General features: G+C 45.3%; 1 protein-coding gene across 6 annotated transcripts in view; it reads right to left on the minus strand.

The window, feature by feature from the left end:
• Positions 1 to 19,897, minus strand: part of ZC3H18 (zinc finger CCCH-type containing 18) — a 72,607-nt gene that overhangs the window by 29,951 nt on the left and 22,759 nt on the right. For all 6 annotated transcript variants that reach the window (XM_084812784.1, XM_084812780.1, XM_084812785.1 and 3 more), the window contains exons 7-9: positions 18,797 to 18,829; positions 16,358 to 16,484; positions 14,185 to 14,471 (exon numbers count right to left, since the gene is read on the minus strand). In XM_084812784.1, the coding sequence (XP_084668910.1) occupies positions 14,185 to 14,471; positions 16,358 to 16,484; positions 18,797 to 18,829 (447 nt within the window). The remainder of the gene's footprint in view (positions 1 to 14,184; positions 14,472 to 16,357; positions 16,485 to 18,796; positions 18,830 to 19,897) is intronic.

Raw genomic sequence — 19,897 nt, forward strand, 5'->3', positions numbered from 1 at the left:
TATTATTGTGCGGAGTCCACAAAGTTTGGGTGGCCTCGCTACAGAAGCAAAAGGTTGGAGTTAGGATTAAAAGTACATATGCTTCGGGTTACCTTTTCCTAAAATTTAATGCTCAATTGTCTGACAGTGCGTGTTTTAAGATACTTTTATGGCAGGGGTCTTAAATTGTGGCCCTCCAGAATTTGTTGGACCCGAACTCCCAAGAGCCCCAGGCAGCACGGCTAATCGGCAGGGATGATGGGATTGGAATCCAAAATCTGCACAGCCACAGGTTTCCCACCTCTGTTTTATGAAATGACATAGACTTATAATACCATTTTTAAACTACTTTTTTTATCATGCTTTTAAAAAAGTTTGATTTTAATTTAATTTTTTTAATTATCTATTTACTCCACCTTATGAGGGCTATGGCCTAAGAGACAGCTTAAAAATATTTGTATAAATAAACTGTGAAACAGCAAAATTAACTTTTTGAAGAACTGCACTGAATTATTATAAACTAGCGAATGGATCAGGCTTTGCACAGGTTGGGATAACCCTTACTTTGAGGGCCCTCAATAGCCCTCAAGCAAAGCTAAACAGCTGGCAGACATGGACACATTGTGCCTGCCACAGCTGCTTGCACCCCTAGGCATGGCCCCTGCCACGGTGCACCCCTATAGCCCCCTGAAGGAGGGATCTGATCACTCCATTCACTTGAGGGCAGTCTGCCTCACAGAAGGGGAAGAACCCGCGATATAATTGTCCCTAAACCACTCCCCACTGGCTTCAAACTGTATCAACTGCAAAACTATGTGCTGATTAGGGAAGTCTGCCACCTAGTAACTGAAGTTGGCACTGTGGGCTTCAAACACTATGACACATTAACATTAATAAATTCATTTTAACAACCAAAGGACCCTGAGATGTACATCTCTAGGGTTCCCTAAGTATGCATGCCAAGTTTGAGGTATCTCTAGGTTTCACGGACTTGGAGCTATGGCACTGAGACACACACATCCTCTTTTATTTTTATAGATTCTAATAGTGCTAGGCAAGGTTTCTAACAACATGGACGATTCATTGAACATTTCGTCTCTTTGGCATTTATTCTGGACCATCAGGCTCAGCCTACAGTTACAACAGTAAGGAAACCCCCCCGAAGATAACAAAGAAGAAATAAAGCAAAGTAACAGAAACCATCACGAAACCAGTCAGTTGCTAAAGACAGCTGTGCTAAGCAGCTGGCAGGCCAATTCTCCAGTTCATCAACCATATCATGGCTCAATGAATATTTGATAATATCTCTCATCAGTCAATTGACAATATTTGACCTGTCCTTTGACTGGCTTGTAAAGTCTATTTAATTCAGCCACAGTATGTATAATACCATTATCGTCATAGCTCCTGCTTACTCTTCACATTGACTCATGCAGCATCAGAGCTATCCATTTAAAGGTTACACTTTTATTATTTCTTTCCCAATACTTTACAAAGTGCTTTTGAAAGCTCCTCGGTTTCAAAAGCAATTTGCCCACGGGCCCAGCATAGTGGGCTCCCATCCGAAAACACAAGTTCAAAGCAAACTAGTTGCCTGGTTCTTGGAATCACAGCCAAGTGTCCCATGTTAAGCAACTGTAAAAGAAGGAGGAGGCGGCTAATCTAGAGTTTGGTGAAAGCTACAATGTGCAGGTGGTGGTGGAAGAAGCACTGCCCCCTTCCTGTGAAATGAATGGGGAAACTCTTGTAAATAACAGAACTCTGTGCATGCACTGGAGCCCACTTGGGAATTATTATGGGTTTAGGGTAGAGGCATAGGAGGACTGAAAGCTTTATAAACAAACCAAAAGGGATACTGAACTCTTGCCTCATGATGTTTATGGGAGTGAACAAAAACTTGGTATGGGATGGGGAGAAAGGACTAAACTCCCCCCCCCCCCATGTACAAGGTATTATGTGAATGTTGTGTCTTCATTCTCTAAAAGTTCTCCCCCCACCTTTTTAAGTCAACCTCAACAGACTCCCCCACTTTCCAGAGACTTCTTTGGATGTATCATATCCAAGACACCAAGGTTTGATTTCATGTTTCTGCTGGCTGCTTTTAACTGAGGATGACATTTTAGCATACATTTCATTTATTGTGATTTTAAGCTGGTTTGTGCTCTTGTCCTGCAATCTGTCTCAGGGTGCAGGAGGAGCAGGATGCCAAAACAGAGGGAGAAACAAAGCATGCAAATCATGCATCTTTAACGCAAGTAGATGTGTTTGCATATGCTTTGCAAAATGTGGATCACTTTGATCAGAACCTGAACAGGTCACATTAGATTTCAAAGCAGTTGAGAGTGAGACAGGCACAAACCCAGTCCCTTGTGCAATATGTGAAGAAAAGACTGTTACTCACTATGGCTTAGTATTTCCTGTAGTTAGGGATATTTCTTAGCATCATCCAAGGAAGAAAACTGGACCAGCAAATGCCACCATATGACTAATCAAGCAGGGACTAACACGGACTGAGGAATCAAAGAATACATGTATCCACTCTTGCTAAACACTGGCCTTGCAAGGCCATGACTCTGCACGTATGTGAGGAACAGTCATGAAATTACAGTTGCACGACCCGATTGCTGCCACTCCCTTCCGGCAGCAGAGCGTATTCTAACACTTTCCCATTTACCATGCATGGTGTCTTAAGTGACCTCTGACTTATAACTAGGCAAGCTAGGTAAAGGCAGAAGCAAAATCAAGAAATAGCCTTCTTTCCCTGGGGGAATAATTTTACCGGATGGAGTAAAAAGCCCACATGGCCAAGACACTTGCACTTTTTATTAAAGACTGGGGCTTGAGGGTGGGCTAGGGAAAGAAGAGCGGTATTGCTCGGTCTCTAATAGGTTTACTGCTGCATGGAGTTTCTTGCAGACAAACAATATTCTAATTTATCACAAACTGATGCCCAAAGAGCTCTTTGGCTAAAACCCCGCCTGGCAGCCCCCAAGGCTCAATTTATAGCCTAACGCGATACTTTATGAAAAATCAAGGCGGTGGGAAGAAACGTATTGAAGGGGCACTATGTCAACCTTGCAAATAAGTCCACAAAAGTTACTAGCCAATGAACATGTTAACTAGCCATACATTCCTATAATAAATGAACCACCAAATTTTGATGGTTCATTTATTGAACAAGATGGGGGTTGCAAAGTTCCCCCATCTTGTCACCTGGAGACAAGTACTATTCACCACAGGTGAGGTTGTTGACAAGCTTGTGCTAAGCACCATGCATTCCAACCAGACATTAACAATCGTAATGCTCAGAAACCAGTAGGGGGATCATTCTGATCTGCCCAAACATTTTGTAACCAGCTTGAAAGCCGCAATACTTAAAAGTTTCCGAAGGGAGGTTCCAGCATCAAGTGGCTGAGCTGGTACTCGCTTGCAAATGTGACACTACCACACTCAGGTTCAACAGAGATTGGGAGTGGCTTCCTCACTGCAGAAAGTAATTGTCCCTCGTTAAGTGTTTATTCATCTTGCTTGGCCAATTCATCACCAATTGGGAGCAGGTCACACCTACTCTGGATCTTTTACTCTTTCAACCGGTTCTCGGTAAAAACATTATCTCCCCCACTCTCTGCTTCTCTCTGTATTCATGCTAATATACTTACCCATTTAGATGGCCACTTTTTGTATTTGACAACAAAAACTTACGCTACAATAAGTGTATTAGTCTTTTAAGGGTTTCTTCATTGTTTTTGTAGCAACAGCTACCAAGGCTACCATTCATTCATTTATTTCTAACCCGCATTCCTGCCCAAAAAATGGTGCTCAAGGCGGCTAACAGTAAAATCCAGATTAACAAAACCTTAACTAAAACACAGCATAAAAACAAATAAAAGCAGAATTAAATAAATAAGGAGTACCAGCCAATAAAAAAAACACCTCCAGCAACAGACCAGCTTATACTTCAAAGGCTGCTTGAATAAAAACGTCTTTGCCTTCCGGTGAAAGGACAATGAAGAGGAAGCCAACCTTGGCAGACGGTTCCGGAGCCTAGCAATGGCCACGGAGAAGGCCCTTCCTCATGCGCTCCCCAAACACACCTCTGATGGCGGTGGTATCGGAAGAAGGGCCTCTTCCAAAGATCTTAAAACTTGGGTAGGCATGTATGGGAGAAGGCAGTCCTTCAGGTAATCTGATTCCAAATTGTATACGGGTTTATAGGTCGCAACCAGCACTCTGAATTGAGCCTTGAAACAGCAGAAGCCAGTGAAGCTGTCTCATAGAATCATAGAGTTGTAAGGGGCCTACAAGACTATCAAGTCCAACTCCCTGCTCAGTGCAGGAAGCCTGATTCCCAGGCGGTCTCCCAAACGAGTACTAACCAGGGCTGACCCTGCTTAGCTTCCGAGATCAGGCACATCCAGCCCTGTAACAAGGGAGTCACATGCTCCCAGTAATCAGCCCTGGTCAACAGTCTGGCTGCAGCACTCTGGACCAAGTTTCCAAAGGCAGCGCCATGTAGAGGATGTTTCAGTAGTCCAAATAGGATGCAATCCTCTGGAATATGTGCGCTTGGGAGGCAATTTATTACTTGGCTCAATTTCTAGTCTGTCCCACTGCTCATCTAAAAATAAAACACAACACTAGGAAATCAGTCTGATATAAAATGGGTCTTGTAAATCCTGCCATTCCCCCCACCCCAAAATTAAAATGTGTGCCAAGCTAATCCCAAATCCTATGCCAAGCAAAGACGGTAACAGAGAAGTCTGTGGAAGAGCACATGTGATGTGTGCAGAAGGCCTGAGGTTGAATTCCTGGCCTCTCAAAGAGGATGGAGAGCAGGTGCTGTAGAAGACCTCTGCTGGAGCCCCTGAAGAGCTACCCAATACTGGGCAGAATGGACAGAAGTCTGATCTGGTGTGAGGGAGCTTCCTCTGTTCCTATATGATATACACCAAGAATCCTTGATCAGGGCACTTATACAAAAATAAAACCAAGAGACATCCGTGCATTTCTGAATGCACATTTCATTTTTAAAGGGATGGGTGGGGTGGAGGCAGATAATGGAAAACAGTGTGTTTTTTACTGGGCTCACATCCAGTGTATTTATTTATTAAATTTATTAATCGCCCATCTGGCTGGTCACCCAGCCATTCTGGGCGATGTACAACAAGAACAATTTAAAACAATAAAATACTACATTAAAAACATCACATTTCAAAAAATACCCTAACCCACCCCAAATGCCTGCCTGAACAACCATGTTTTCTGTGCGTGCAGGGATGTACGAAAGGTACATCCCTTTCTGTGGATTATGCTGATGCTGGGGGGGGGAGGCGTTCCGTCCCTTCCCCAGGAATCCTAGCCGGCGGGGGAGGCGCTCTGTCCCCCCCCCCCCCCGGAATCCTGGCTGGCCGGCTCCGCTCCTCAGGGATTCTGCGGAGCCACCGGCCTGCTCTGCCAGCAGCCGGACATCCGGCCGCTGGCTAGCAGGAACGCAAATGGCGGCAGCCATAGCCGCTGCCGTTTGCGTCCCTGCAGTCAGCCATGATAGGCTACGTAAATGTTTACGTAGCCTATCACGGCTGATTAAAACAAAAAACAAAAAAATGCGTGTACGCAAATGGCGGCGCCCATGGGCGCCGCCATTTGCGTTCCTTATTTTGGCACGTCTTAGTCTACGTAAACATTTACGTAGACTAAGACAGCGAAAATAAGGGGAATGCAAATAGCGTAGCGTCTACGCTATTTGCGTCCCCCTTATTTTCGCCGTCTTAGTCTACGTAAATGTTTACGTAGACTAAGACGTGCCAAAATAGGGAACGCAAATGGCGCCGCCCATGAGCGCCGCTATTTGCATAAGTGCGTTTTTTGTTTAAGTCAGCCGTGATAGGCTACGTAAACATTTACGTAGCCTATCACGGTGTTTTTTAAAAATCTAGCCTATCTAAAAATCTTTACGTAGCCTATCACGTTTTTTTGTTTGTTTGTTTTTTACCTGGAAATGGCGGTGGCGGCAGCCGGTCGGAAGACTGGCCGCTGCTGGAGCCGCCGCCAGGAAGATCCGCCCAAGGTAAGTCCCGTCCCAGGGGGTGGGGGGCATTCCGCCACCGATTTCAGGGGGTCGAATGCGCTGGCATTCGGCCTCCCCGAGATCCGTGGCGGAAGCTCATTAAATAGGGGGCATGGCGGAGTTTCCTGGGGAGGGAGTTCCACAGAGTGGGTGCCACCACAGAGAAGGCCCTCTCCCTCATCCTCACCAGCCTAGCTGTCCTGGCTGATGGAACAAAGAGAAGGCCATACCAGGCTGATCTTGTTGAGCGGCCTATCTGGTGTTGCTGGAGGCGCTCCTTGAGGTAGGATGGGCCAGAACCATATAGGGTTTTAAAGGTCAAAACCAACACCTTGAATTTGGCCTGGAAAACAACTGGTAACCAGTGCAACTCCTTCAGCACTGGAGTGATGTGATCTCACTGGCGGCTGCCTTTAATTAGGCGAGCTGCTGCATTCTGTACCAGCTGCAGCTTCCGAACTGTCTTCAAGGGTAACCCCAGATAGAGCACATTACAGTAGTCTAGACAAGAGGAGACCAGGGCATGTACTACCAATGGGAGCAGATGGTTGGGAAGGTAGGGGCGCAGCCGCCATATCAGATGGAATTGGTACAGCGCTGTCCGGCTCACAGCTGACCCCTGCGCCTCCATGGACAGCTGGGAGTCCAAAATGACCCCCAGGCTGCAGACCTGGTCTTTCAAGGGTAGCCGTACCCCATTCAACACCAGGTCAACATCCCCCAGCCTCCTCTTGTCTCCCACCAAAAGTACCTCGGTCTTGTCAGGGTTCAGCTTCAGCTTATTCCTCCCCATCCAGCCACTCACCGTCTCCAGACATTTGGACAGGGATTCTACGGCCAACCTTGGTGAAGATTTAAACGAGAGGTAGAGCTGCGTGTCATCCGCATATTGATGACACCGAACCCCAAACCTTCTGATGATAGCCCCCAGCGGCGTCACATAGATGTTAAACAACAACAGGGAGAGGATGGAACCCTGTGGCACCCCACAAGTGAGTGGCCACAGTCCGAAACATCCTCTCCCAGTGCTACCCTCTGGTACCTGCTGGAGAGGAAGGACTGGAACCACCGCAATACGGTGTCTCCAATGCCCAACCCCTCCAGGCAATATCCTTAGATTAGCAGAGATTATCTTCAAATAAACCATAATTTCACAAGATGAGAACAGAGTTTTATGCCACCACTACTGGATTCAATATGAATAGCCAAGGGGTGTGTGTGTGTGTGTGTGTGTGCGTGTATTAGGGATGTATGAATTTTGTAAAATCTGTTCTGTGATTCATGGACTATCAGATGCCTTTCATTCCATTCTCAACTCATTGGCGAAATGGGATTTCCCCCCACAATTTCCCGAATTTGTGCAAATTCACACTTGCGAAAATGTGCAAATCCCCAAAATGCACAAATCCTGCCCCCAAATATGCATTTCTCTGTGTTAGCCTACAGGGGAAATGCACAGTTTCGGCTGTTTTTTTATTTTACATATTTTTCTACAACTAAATCTGTGTAAAATTCTGAAAAGTAAAAAAAACGGTCTGCAAGTCTGTGGAATCCAGCCGACTCAGGAAAAGCCAGTCTGCTGAGGAATCTATGGGTTTGATTCCATCGTGGATTTCTCTGACATCGCTAGTGTGTATGTGTGTGTTTTTCAACTCCTTCTTTGGCTTTGAGTTACCTTAATAAACTGGCAGCTTTCCCACAAAGCTCTAACATATACTCTAAGAGGCTCATTTGTGCTCCTAAGTCTTTTTGCTCCTCCCAGCTTCATTTCACCGTTTCCCATTTGGTGGCTGGGGAGAGAGCGGAGAACTCCCTCAAGGATCGAGCTGAAGTCCATTTGGATGAAGTCACTACTGGCACCAAGCATACCTACAGGAGGTATCCTTCACATGGTGAGACAGCCACATTGCATCATGGTACTTCCTGGCACGGATTCTCTGTTTACAGAACCGGATCCAAATGACAAAGTAACAGAAAAACCCTGTTACTTAACACATCCGTACCCTACCTTTCCTCCAAGGAGCTCCAGATGGTATACGCAGTGGTGGTCATCAGGCATTACCTTACAACAGCCCTGTGAGGTGGATTAGGTTCAGACATCCACGGCAACACCGTGAGGAGATCTGAAACAAGGTCTCCCAAGCGCAGCCTTTCCCACCCTTGTGGCTTCTAGACGTTTTCAACTCCAACTCCCATCAGCCCCAGCCAAAGGTCAGGAGTGCTGGGAGTTGTTGTCCAACACATCTGGAAGGCACACCAGGTTAGGGAAGGCTGCCCTAGCAGAATGAGTGCAAGGGAGAAAAGAAAGCTAGCAGACCCCTTTGCCAATGGATTCAGAGGAGGAGTCAAATATAAGTAATCAGTATATGCAGAAGCTTTTCCTAACCTGGTGCCCTCCAGAGGTGTTTGGATTACAACTCCCAACATCTCCCAACCATGACAGCTTGCTGGAGGATGCTGGGAGTTATCACAGAATCATAGAATAGTAGGGTTGGAAGGGGCCTACAAGGCCATCGAGTCCAACCCCCTGATCAATGCAGGAATCCAGGTCAGAGCATCCCTGACAGATGGCCGTCCAGCCTCATCTTGAAGGCCTCCAGTGTGGGAGAGCCCACCACCTCCCTAGGGAATTGGTTCCATTGTCGTATTGCTCTAACAGTCAGGAAGTTTTTCCTGACGTCCAGCCGGAATCTGGCTTCCTGCAACTTGAGCCCATTCTTCCGTGTCCTGCACTCTGGGATGACCGAGAAGAGATCCTGGCCTTCCTCTCTGGGACAACCTTTCACAGTTGTACAACTGTGAGTTGCACAACACATCTGGAGGGCACCAGGCTGGGGAAGGCTGATCTGCAGTATAGCGCATGCACATTAGAACATAAGGTGTCCTGCCAGCAGGAGCGAGGAGCTCTGTACATAACAGGGTTGCCTTGGGCTGCGTTTGGCAAGTCAGTCCAGCTGTGTGAAGCTGCCTTGCAATGAATCAGACCACCAGCCTATCTGGCCCAGAACTGTGTACTCGGACAGGCAGAAGCAGCTGTATAAAGACTTCTTCCAGACCTGCTAACCGAGGTCCTTCGCAGGGGAGGTGGAAACTGGGATCTCCTGCATGCAGCACAGGGACTCAATTACTGTGTCAGGGCCCAGCTTCACCACTGCAGTGGGCCTTGAAGGTTATAGCCAGGATTTGAGTAGAGGTAGCCTGGAAGGGCTGGGGCCTATTCAGCCTCTGGAATGTCAGAACCTGTGTGAGCTTCTCTCTGCCAGTGTTCCCAGGGCGGAGCCAGGGGGAGTCACCCAACTCCTTGTCCACCTGCTGGTTTGGCCTTGGCAGGCAAGGAGGCTGTCCGCTGTCCATGAGAACCTGACAGAGGTGGGGTGGGGTTTGCAGAAGGGTTGCCCAAGTTGAAGCGTCACTGCTGGAGGGTTGAGCAGTGATGCCCTGTTTAGACAGGGGGCCTTGCTGGAAGGCTAAAGGCCCTTGTCTCTCAAGGGATCCAGAGGGGGTGTCTTACAGTCACACCCTCCCTTTTAAGCAGATGCAAAGGCGTAGAGCCTTTGTTAAGAACATCACTTCTTCATTGCCCGAAGCCTTCTCTGTTTGGATCCATCATCATCTGGGCCTTTGGAGGCACTCTGCACATGGACTCTCCCTTAATTGGAATTTTGGATTGCTAAAGACTAGCCATGAAAAGTACAGTGAGGCTTTTCATAGACTTACAATCCACAGCAAACGAGAGTTTATGTCTTTGTTTGTCGTCAGCTCAGTGTACTGGCAGGCTGGGTTTGATCTACGACTTCTGGACTTTCCTCTGCCTCGACGCATGCAGTGTAAACTTACCAATACAAAAGCGGTGGCACGGAACTCCTTGCATGTCTGGGTTTACCCTTCCCTTGATCTTGACAGACCTCGACCATGTAGCCTGGAGTTATCAACAGAAGATTCAAAGTTGGACTCTCTATGGGTGTGGTTTTGTTTAGGCCTTTCAAGAATTTACTCCTTGATTTCCTGATGGGGTCATTCAAGGAACCATTCCCATTCCTTGTCCGGGGTTGGAACCCCGTGTATGGATTGCCTGGGTTAGGTACGTCAGGAATCCCGAGTCCCTTCCCTTGTGTTCAGAACCATGAAGATGGCAACAGGGAAACCATGTTGATGAGGATCTCCGTCATGGTAGTAGTGTTTAGCTTTGGACTGTTCTGGAATTACATAGAGCCTATAGCTATTGACCATCAGCTATATGATTTCTGAAGAGTAACCGTTAAGCTTTTGCTGTGGGATTTCCTGCAAAAAAGAAATCTCACTGATTTGGGTGTCTGGTGCCAGATTGCCTGAACGTGTGTGCTGGGGGGATCGGGAAACCTGACATATTGAACTATTATGGTCCCTCCCACTGGTTACACCCTTCCCTTTGCCCACTGGCAGGAAGAGCCTCCAGGGGGATGGGGGGTGGGCTTGAACTGGCAGCTGCACAAATCACCCAGCTCTCTTGCATCAGCTGGCTACACCTGGCAAAGTGGTTGCCCCCACCCCAAATATCTCCTCCTTTGATTTTCTTCTTTCCAGTTAATAAAGACTTCAAATACATGTTTTGTTTGTTTCATTTTGTTTAAAAAAAAAGCTTTTTGGGAAGCCCATATTTAACACTAGGCATGTGCTGCTTCCTTTCGTTTGGGCCAAAGACTGGAATTTTAGACCTTCTGCCAGGATAGTAGTGCAAGGCAAATCTGTTGCACAGAAGGACTGGAGGCAGCCACCTGGAGGAGGTATTTCAGACCTGGAAGCCTCTCACCAAGTCATGTGAACATTTGGACAGCATCAGCCCAAAACTACGCAAGAGGCTGGAGTTGCCAAGAGCTGAGCCAGGATTTAACGATGAGGGAAAGCACAGGAGTCTATAAATACACTCAATTAATGTGAAGTCACTCCCACTGGAAGGAAGAAGCCGGCTAGTTAAACATGAAGAATTTCTAAAGGTGCTACACATTAAACAAACCTCCAGATTAGGCTCTTCTTTGAAGGCTAAATTAAGATCTAACATCTATAATTAGAAGTCAAGGAGCGGAAAAGATTGTCTTGATCATGGGTCAGAACTAAGAGCGTCATAACACTGTTGAAGAGGCTATAACAACAAATTAAACATGGACCATATAGCATCAGTAAAAACAAACTTTCATGAACAGAGAGAACATAATAAAATCCTCAGATATGGCAATCTTCTACATAGGTTTGCAGAGAAGATTGACGTAGTTCTGCTGTTGATGCCGCAAAAGCGAAGAGAGCTACTTTCCTTGTTATTCTCTCCTCTTGCTTTTGGCAAATAAAAGCCTGGGGCGTTTTTTGTTGAATGATCTAAAATCTGAGACAGGTTGATTACAAATGGTACAATAAACACACACTTAACAGTGCAATCCTGAGCGCATTTACTTGGACATTAAGCCACACTGTAATTCAAGGGAGCTTACTTCCAAGTAGGCTTGTATAGGATTGCAGTCTGAGGCTGCAACTGTATACAAACCTACTTGGGAGTAAGCTCCCTTGAATACACAGTGGCTTAATGTCCAAGTCAACACGCAGAGGACTGTGCAGCAAGAGGAACCACTTCAGCCCCAGGAATGCAGTGCGTCAGAGTGTTATAACCATCCCTATAACATATCCTCCAGAACTGCATGCCTCATTCAATCCAATTTTACAAAGGCAAAGGTTCTTATAGGGCTTCTAAACGTTCCAACAGATACTTCTCATATTCATGTTTCAATTTTTATCATTTGGAAACCAAAGAGCTCATTTTACAATTAGCCCAACAAAGTCAGATAAACACATCTCCCAATTTATTCCAGTATTTCAATTTAGCAGCAGTCACCGCAGAGCTAGTAGAGAAATTGTTGGGTGAAGCCACCCAGCCAAAAACCATACGTTTTACTGGAATTCCACTGCTCTAACTGAAGAGCCCAAAGGTATTTCTTAAGAACCCTGCTGGATCAGACCAAAGGATCATCTAGTCAGGCATTCTATTTGCACAGTGGTCACCAGATGCCCCAATGGGAAGCCCTCAAGAAGGACATAAATGCAACTACACCTGCTGTCTAATGTTCCCCAGCATACTGCCTCCAATAGTAGGGAATATATAGCCATCATAACTAGTAGCCTTCTTACAAATATATCCTTGATCCTTCATCCACAAACAGTAATTTCAGCCAACAGCAATGGTTGTGTGGTTGAATGGTCACCTCCACTGGCAACATGCCCCTTTATATCCCAAGCAACACCATGGATATACCCCTGGTTATCCACAAAACGGATCTCACATCCTTCATTTTGAATTCTATACAAAAAGCAGCTGAACCATAACGAGGAAATAAAGGTGAACTGATGCTAGGCTGCTAGTGGCAAGTGTGGGAAACTGGCATCCGGATGCTTCAGGGAGAGAAGAATGTATTTCCTTGCAACAGGGAACGGGGCCTGCTTCTTCAAAATAGCAATTGGGAAGCTGGGGAAACTCAGCTTTTAGCAATCTGTGTACATTTCAGTCTTACATCAACCTTACTTCACCTACTTATTCATCACCTGGGTGAGTTATATAATGACAGTGAAGAGGTAGTTGGGACACATGAGGCTTTCCTGACAACTTACATCAACTCTTGAAGCCAATCAGGCCAGTAGTGAAACTCGAGGGCAAGAACTGCAGAGAGGGACCATAAAAGTAGGGATGTTGGGTGCAATTCTTGTGGTCCAGACCCCCACGTCACATGTCCACTCATGTGCAGTGAGCTGCATAGGTTAAGAGAAATGCTGTCCAAGTTTAAGAAATAAAGTCTATGGCCAGATGTGACTACATGACGAATGCTCTGGGCGAACATGAGGCGGTGTGCCTTTTGGAGAAGTCTGATCCTTCTTTCCCGTTGCCTCTTAATCTGCCGAAGTCTGTGTGCACGTGGCAATAAAACCAACAGAAGCCCTAGCTTCCCAAAATATGCCCAGTTCTGAATGCGGGTTCATCCAAGTTACTTACAATGCCAAATCCTGTCTATGTGGAGTTTCATGGCAGGAACGGGAGTGGAAGAAGAATGGGGGAAGGGCAGGAAGAGATTAAGTGGCTACTAGAGCCTGGAAAGAAGGGAGGACTGGTAACCTTGGAAGGTGGACGGGGGGAACGGATGGGACAAATTCATTTGTGTTCTTTACCGCAGCACCAGACAACCTTTCCAGTTTAACAAAACAAGATATAAAAACCGAAGCAACAGAAGTGCCAATTCATGCATGTAGCTAAACTGCAAATAAATCCTCGATTTATCCTCGAAACTGGATGTCGCTTGTGAACCAAAATCAAAAAAGGAACAGCTGCCCCAGTTGAATTCCCAACTGGGGAATTTCTGGAGGATTCCCTCTCCCCTACTTCTTCCAAAGAAGACACTTCTTTGGAAGAAGCGAGGGAGAGGGAGAAGTAAGGGAGAGGGAATCCTCCAGAAAAGTCTCTAAGAGTTTGCAATTCCCTCGATAAAGGCCTGTGTTGAAACATGTTGGGAATTCAACTGGGGCAGCTGCTCCTTTTTTGATTTTGGTTTCCAGCCTTACAGCTGTTTTTTCTGATCCCTACTGGTACTGTTGCATGTCGCTTGTGAACCCAAACCCCACCACCTATTGGCTGAATGTCTGTGATCGCAGAATCTTGCTGCTGAATGTTCTAACTGTGAGGGAAGGATGAGTCTGTCAATATGACACACAGCAAAACTACTGTGGAAGGAAACAGAAGTCAAGTGAGCTGAACACCTTGCTTTTAACAACAATTCAGGCAGGGAGTCTCGAGAGACTCCATTTTGACCAGATTTCACAGCCCATGCCACCTAAAAGTACTCAAAAACACAATTTCAGAGCCGTTTGCAATGCAAAGTTCTCAAAGAAGAGGCCTGAATCAAACACAGCACACTTCTATTTCTTCGTTTTTGTTTAGCAGGAGCAAGCAAGACTGCAAATCAGACTTCCTTGCCCTGCCCTTTAATGGGCTACCAAAGCTGTTCCTTGAACTGACATGTTCTGCTTCATGTAACAGCAGCATCTCTGAGAGTCCAGCCAACAGGCTACCAAGCCTCACATCCTCCCTGCCAGATCATCATCAGCATGAAACAAAGCGCAGCCTGTACCTTGGAGGTTGCGGTGATCGAGGTTTCGGCTTCTCTTTCTCCTTCTCCCGCTCTTTCTCTCTGTCCCGGTCCCGATCGCGGTCTCTGTGCTGCCGGTCCTTCTCATCCCTTTTGATACGCTCCCTCTCTCTCTCCCATTCTTCTTTCCTTCTCTGGCGCTCCTTGTCACGTTCTCGTTCCCTCTCGCGCTCCCTCTCTCTCTGCCGCCTCTCCCGCTCGCGCTCCCTCTCCCGCTCACGCTCCCGTTCACGCTGTCGGTTCTCCCTCTCCCGCTCTCTTTCCCTTTCCTTGTGAAATAAAAGTTAAACCATGTTAAGAGCTTTGCCCACATATTCATATTTTACATGTCTTCAGTAACGTAACAAGACATTTTAAACACTTCAACTAGCCACACTTTATACACTGGAGCCCTCCAGACAATCTCATTCCACTGGATTCTCAGCACAGAGAGGGCCAGTCTGTAATAGCGATATGGGTTTTTCTGAAAAATTTCAGATTTCCTGATGGTAATTTCCATCAGAACATTTTCTGACGCCCTAAAGCAGGAGTGCGGAATCTCCAACCTGTAGGGCACCCCAATCTGGACCACTGCTACTTCCCCTGAGATGGGAGGTAGCAATGGGGATGAGAGGTGGTGAGGGCTGGGTCTCATTCTTCCTGCCAACAAAGAAAAAAGGGGGTGACATCAGGGGAGAGGCCATGCCCCCTGACATCATCCAGTCTGTGGGGTGCAGGGTCAAGAGCAATTCTGCCTCTCACCCTGAAACAGTTCTGTACCCCTGCCCTAGAGCAAGGGTGGGGAACCTCTGGCTGTCCAGATGTTGCTGGACTCCAACTCCCATCATCTCCAGTCAGCATGGCCAATGGTGAGGGATTATGGGAGTTGTTCTACAACAACTTATGGAGGGCAGACCACATGCTTAAATAAGCATCCAGATGAAATTGACGACTGTAAGATAAGTGTTCAAATGCAGCAAGCGCAGTAAGTCTGCTTATATTAACATGTATATTTGAAACAGAAGTGTCAAAACTTTTTTAAAAAAATCAATGGTGTTGTGAACAGTTGTAATTGGATATGCTTTTTATTCTGGTTTTTCTTATGTTTTTGCTATTGGTGTTACTTGCAGCTTTCCCCCTTTTGTTCTGTTATAATTGCAAATAAAATAAAATAAAAACTTCCAGAGGGCCACAAGTTGCCCACCCCTGCCCTAGAGAGATCTAATTTAGCATGTTTATTTTACTTGCATTTAATAAACAACAAAGCTAAAAAAAGGAGCCCATGTTAATGTTTTGTCCTAATATACCACACATATTTGACCTGAAATATTTGAGGGGAAAAATTAAAGCATATTTAACGTGATTTAAATGTTATATGATGTAGATTTTTTTATTGGAATACTTGCCAAAATTTAAAGACAATAACATGTACTCGTCCCTTACATTGTTCAAATTTAAGAAAAAAGTAAGGTACTGAAAACTGTTGACACATTATTATTTTTTTAGCAATCCAAAGAACTGTGCATATGTTGATGACAACTCTTCTATTTCAACAGAGTTCAGTTCTCTTCCACTAAGGCTGCGGGGGCACCTTCAGTTTGCTGCTGCTACTTATTAGTTCCATTTTATACTGAGACATTCATGCATTTCAATGACACATACATATTCTCTCACATACTTGCCAGGGATAATCACTGGAAACATTAATTACAACTTTGAAACTGTCAAGCTTGCCTAATGTTGCAATTGCAATTGACATCCATTCATTCTTGCCAATGAACTTATGAAACGGAGAACATCTCCATGGAAAAATAAATAATTTCCAGTTTGGAAAATTTTCCACTCCGCATCACTGGTCCTTAATCACCTGAGCAGCATGGCGGCACCCCTCCTCAGCCTGCTCCAGTAATGCAAGAGATGTAGAAACCACGCAAGAGGGGTGCATATGGTGACTCCTGAGGCCAGCACCATGGGCCGATTCTGCATTTCAAAGGTAATTGGAGCTGAATGGGATGCAGACATGTGGCGAACATGGCACTCAGGTAACAAGAAGCTGGGGCAGAGACTTGCAGACAGCATCTACACTGGGGCCAAATTAGTTATCTGAATCAACTCACTGCAGAACAGGCACATCAGTCCATCAGAAGAGGAAGTCTATGAAGGCGCATATACTTACCTTACTCAGTCTGTAGTTCCGGTATGGGTCGGGGTCTGTGTACTGTACCCTGAAGTTCTCATACTGCCCACCTCGCCAGAAGCGTTCTATTTCATAATCATAATAAGGATCCGTATATGGATCAAGCCTGCAGAGGAATCAAAAGAAGGGGTTTATATTAAATACCATTGCATGCTGTTCCAATTAATTACTACCAGAACCACCCTATTCAGCAAATCACTGGTTAAAAGCAAGAACTGAATCCAGGGTCATGCTTAGCACATGATTACTGTTTGACATGATTGTGTGAGCACAAGAGGCTCAGGGAAAAGGTTAGCCATGTTGACTTTTCAGGGATGATCTAACAGGCTCCTGCTCACGGGATCACCCTGGGAAAAAACCATATTCACTACCCATGTTAAGGGAGGCATCGCTTTTCCCATGTATCCTCTGCTCTTGCCCAGAGCCCCAGGCCCAGCTGCCATGTTTCCTAAAGATAACGTGCATGGGTACTCATGCACAGTGTTAAAAAAAATGGTGACTTCACATCAAATATGCCAGCAACTGCCAAATGGGCATATGTGCACGTTATCCTTAGGAAATATGGTGGCTAGAACTGGGTTTGCCTCAGCTATTGGAAGAATCTCAGAAAGGTGCAAGGGACTGGTTAAGGGAGGGAAAGAGACAGAGGGGGTGGAGGATCTTTTTCAGCCCGAGGGCCACATTCCATTTCAGAGAAGCTCTCAGGGTCCGCATACCAGTGGTGGGCGGGGCCAAAGGCAAATAGGCCCCAAACACCAGCCTATTTTAGCTTAAAGCTCTCACTGCCAGTAACTGTGCAACTTAGCAGAGGCATTTCAAGATTTGCACAAATGCTGGGAAACTACCAAACAATTGGAAAAAAGGAGGTGGGGCCTTCTGGGGAACCTTGGAAGGACGGACTGGAACTCCTGGAACTCATATTTGATCCCCAGGCTTGAGGGCCTGCACCTCTGAGGCAGAATCTCAACAGGCCAGAGGGGAAGGCTTCGAGGTTTACTGAGGGTTCACAGATGAGTGGGTGGATATGGCCAGAGTGGAGCAGCTGGCCATATCCACCACTTGTCTGTGAACATCTGTTTGGTCTCCCTCACTGAAGCTCTTTGTGGGGCAGTAAGAAAAAAACATGAACTTGAGCACGCTCCGGGAGAGAGTGGAGGACAGGAAGGCCTGGCGTGCTATGGTCCATGGGGTCACGGAGAGTCGGACACGACTTAACGACTGAACAACAACAACAACAAAGGAAAAAACAGTAGAACACCGATAAACTCTGTGGTTAGAGATTTGTTTTGTCTCCCACATTGAAGCTTTGCTCAGGGCAATAAGAACAACAAAAGAACCCCAACAAATTCTGTGGTTAGAAATTTTCGCAAACAAATAACAACTGTTCCACCAAGGACAACAATTGTAATTGTTGTCTTATAACAAATGGACTATATGTATATTTTAGTACCAGAATTATGCCCACTTTATAACTATTTGGTTCCTTTCTTTATCTTTTGTACGGACTGTGTTTTTTGGGGGAAACTTCTCCTTTGGTTTATCATGTTTTTTAAATTAGTACATGTGTTGATAAAAACTGCAGAGGGCAGGGCACCATTTTTCTTTGTCTCCCACAAAGCAGGGGGATTCCTCTTCTACGACAATGCTTGCTACAATACTCAAGTGCATCCTCTAAAAACAAAATATGCTTCTTGCTTCAGAGCTATTGTTTTTACCCATATGCAAGTATAATCAACTGATCCAGAGGATTCTACCCTTAAAGGGCAGCTTAAACATAATTTTAAATTAAATAAAATTAGTCAACTAAAACCCATATGATTCGTAAGTGTATCAACTTGAGATCTCTTTAAATTAGGTGGGTGAAACCCTAGGAAAGACTTAAAAGAAAAGACATGGCCAAATATCGAAACTGCTGTATTCCTTTTGCAAAATAGCACAGTTAAAAGCATGAGGCTTTCCACAAAAGATGCAGACTGTGAAACGGTATCCCCAGTCATTGGACTGAGTGATAATAAAAACAGAGGGAGTTTGATGAATTAAAGTATTTGGTAAGAGAGAAGACTGAAGCACTGCCACGGCCACCACGCCCTTCCTTGAGGAGATATCACCAAAAACTGTACACCTACATTCCTGAACTGAGCAGGGGGTTGGATATGATGGCCTAAATGGCCCCTTCCAACTCTATGGTTCTATGCATTTAACCACTTAGGAGCACTGCGGTTACTGTAAACTTTTACACGACTTTGCCAACACCTGACAGCCTCCAAACAAGAATGTGCACTAATAAGAACTGGTCAACTGGAAGCCAAGCCTTATGCAACGGCTGGTATTGACCTAAGAATTCCTAAAAACTGCAAGGGATCAAAATGAAAGCAACATTGCCCAGCTGTGAGCACAAGGGAGATTAGGGATGCTTACCCATAATTAATGTTCTCTTTGATGTCCACCTCACTGGAGTTTTTCAAGGAAGGGGAGGGGGGAGAAAAAAAGACGATGAATGAAGTAAGCCATCTTCACACATCACAAGTTAATCTCAATGCAAGATAAAATCATTTAAAAAATCAACTCTTTGAAGGGCAGTAATGTGATCCCCAATGCCCTAAAATAACCGAGATTGGATTTAGCACATCTGACATATTTACAGTGCATTCTATGCATGTCTACTCAAAAGTAAGTCCCACAGAATTCAATGAGGCTTATTCCAAGGTAAGTGGGAAGAGGATTCCGCTGTTAATAAACAAAACTGGAAAAAGAAGTCCACCATGTTAATTTTGTGTGCTGTATATATATTGTGAGTAGTGGAACATTTTCCACTACAGAAAATTTTGCACTACGTCACACTGGGGGAGGGGTTTAATACAATTTTGAATATATTTATTTATTTTAAATACTTTTAATCTGCTTTTTGTGGTTATGCCCTCCCAAAGTGGCATACAGAAATAGCGAACAACAAGGTGATCACATCAGAACGGATGACGAGAAATTAATTCTGAAGTCATTCTGCCCACTTATGGAATCAAAGGCAGCCTTAAAGAGGAAGCTCTTCAAGAGCTGTCTAAATGCCAGAGTTGAAGGGGCAAGACGTAGGCTGACTAACAGGGAGTTCCAAAGATTTAGGGCCACCACGGAGAAGGCCCCATCTCTACTGCATGCCAACCTTACCTTTAAAAAAGTTCTACCTATAGGCAAAGAAAAGCTGAATTGTGCATCCAAAAGAAATGATGCAAAACAAGAAAAAGGTGCATCTTTGCAGAATTCATTTTGCTTTTCATGGCCACAAGAAGGAGCAGGGGGAACACTGAACTCCAAAGCTTTCCCAACAACCACCTTGACTATTGCAGCCCTGGTCAAGCCCTCCTCCCGCAGGTTTTCAATGATTCAGCAACTGAAAATCAATATTATTTGCATAGCCATAGGGACCAGAATCTTGATTTAGATATATACAAGCACTCCCGAGATTATCATGATGCCAAGTTCTGCACTTTTGTTTGGTGCAACTGAGCAAGCAAGGAAGAGACA

Source organism: Heloderma suspectum, chromosome 8 (genome assembly GCF_057233095.1).
Source record: "Heloderma suspectum isolate Gila_16-S chromosome 8, 16-S_ref, whole genome shotgun sequence".
Taxonomy (NCBI): Eukaryota; Metazoa; Chordata; class Lepidosauria; order Squamata; family Helodermatidae; genus Heloderma; species Heloderma suspectum.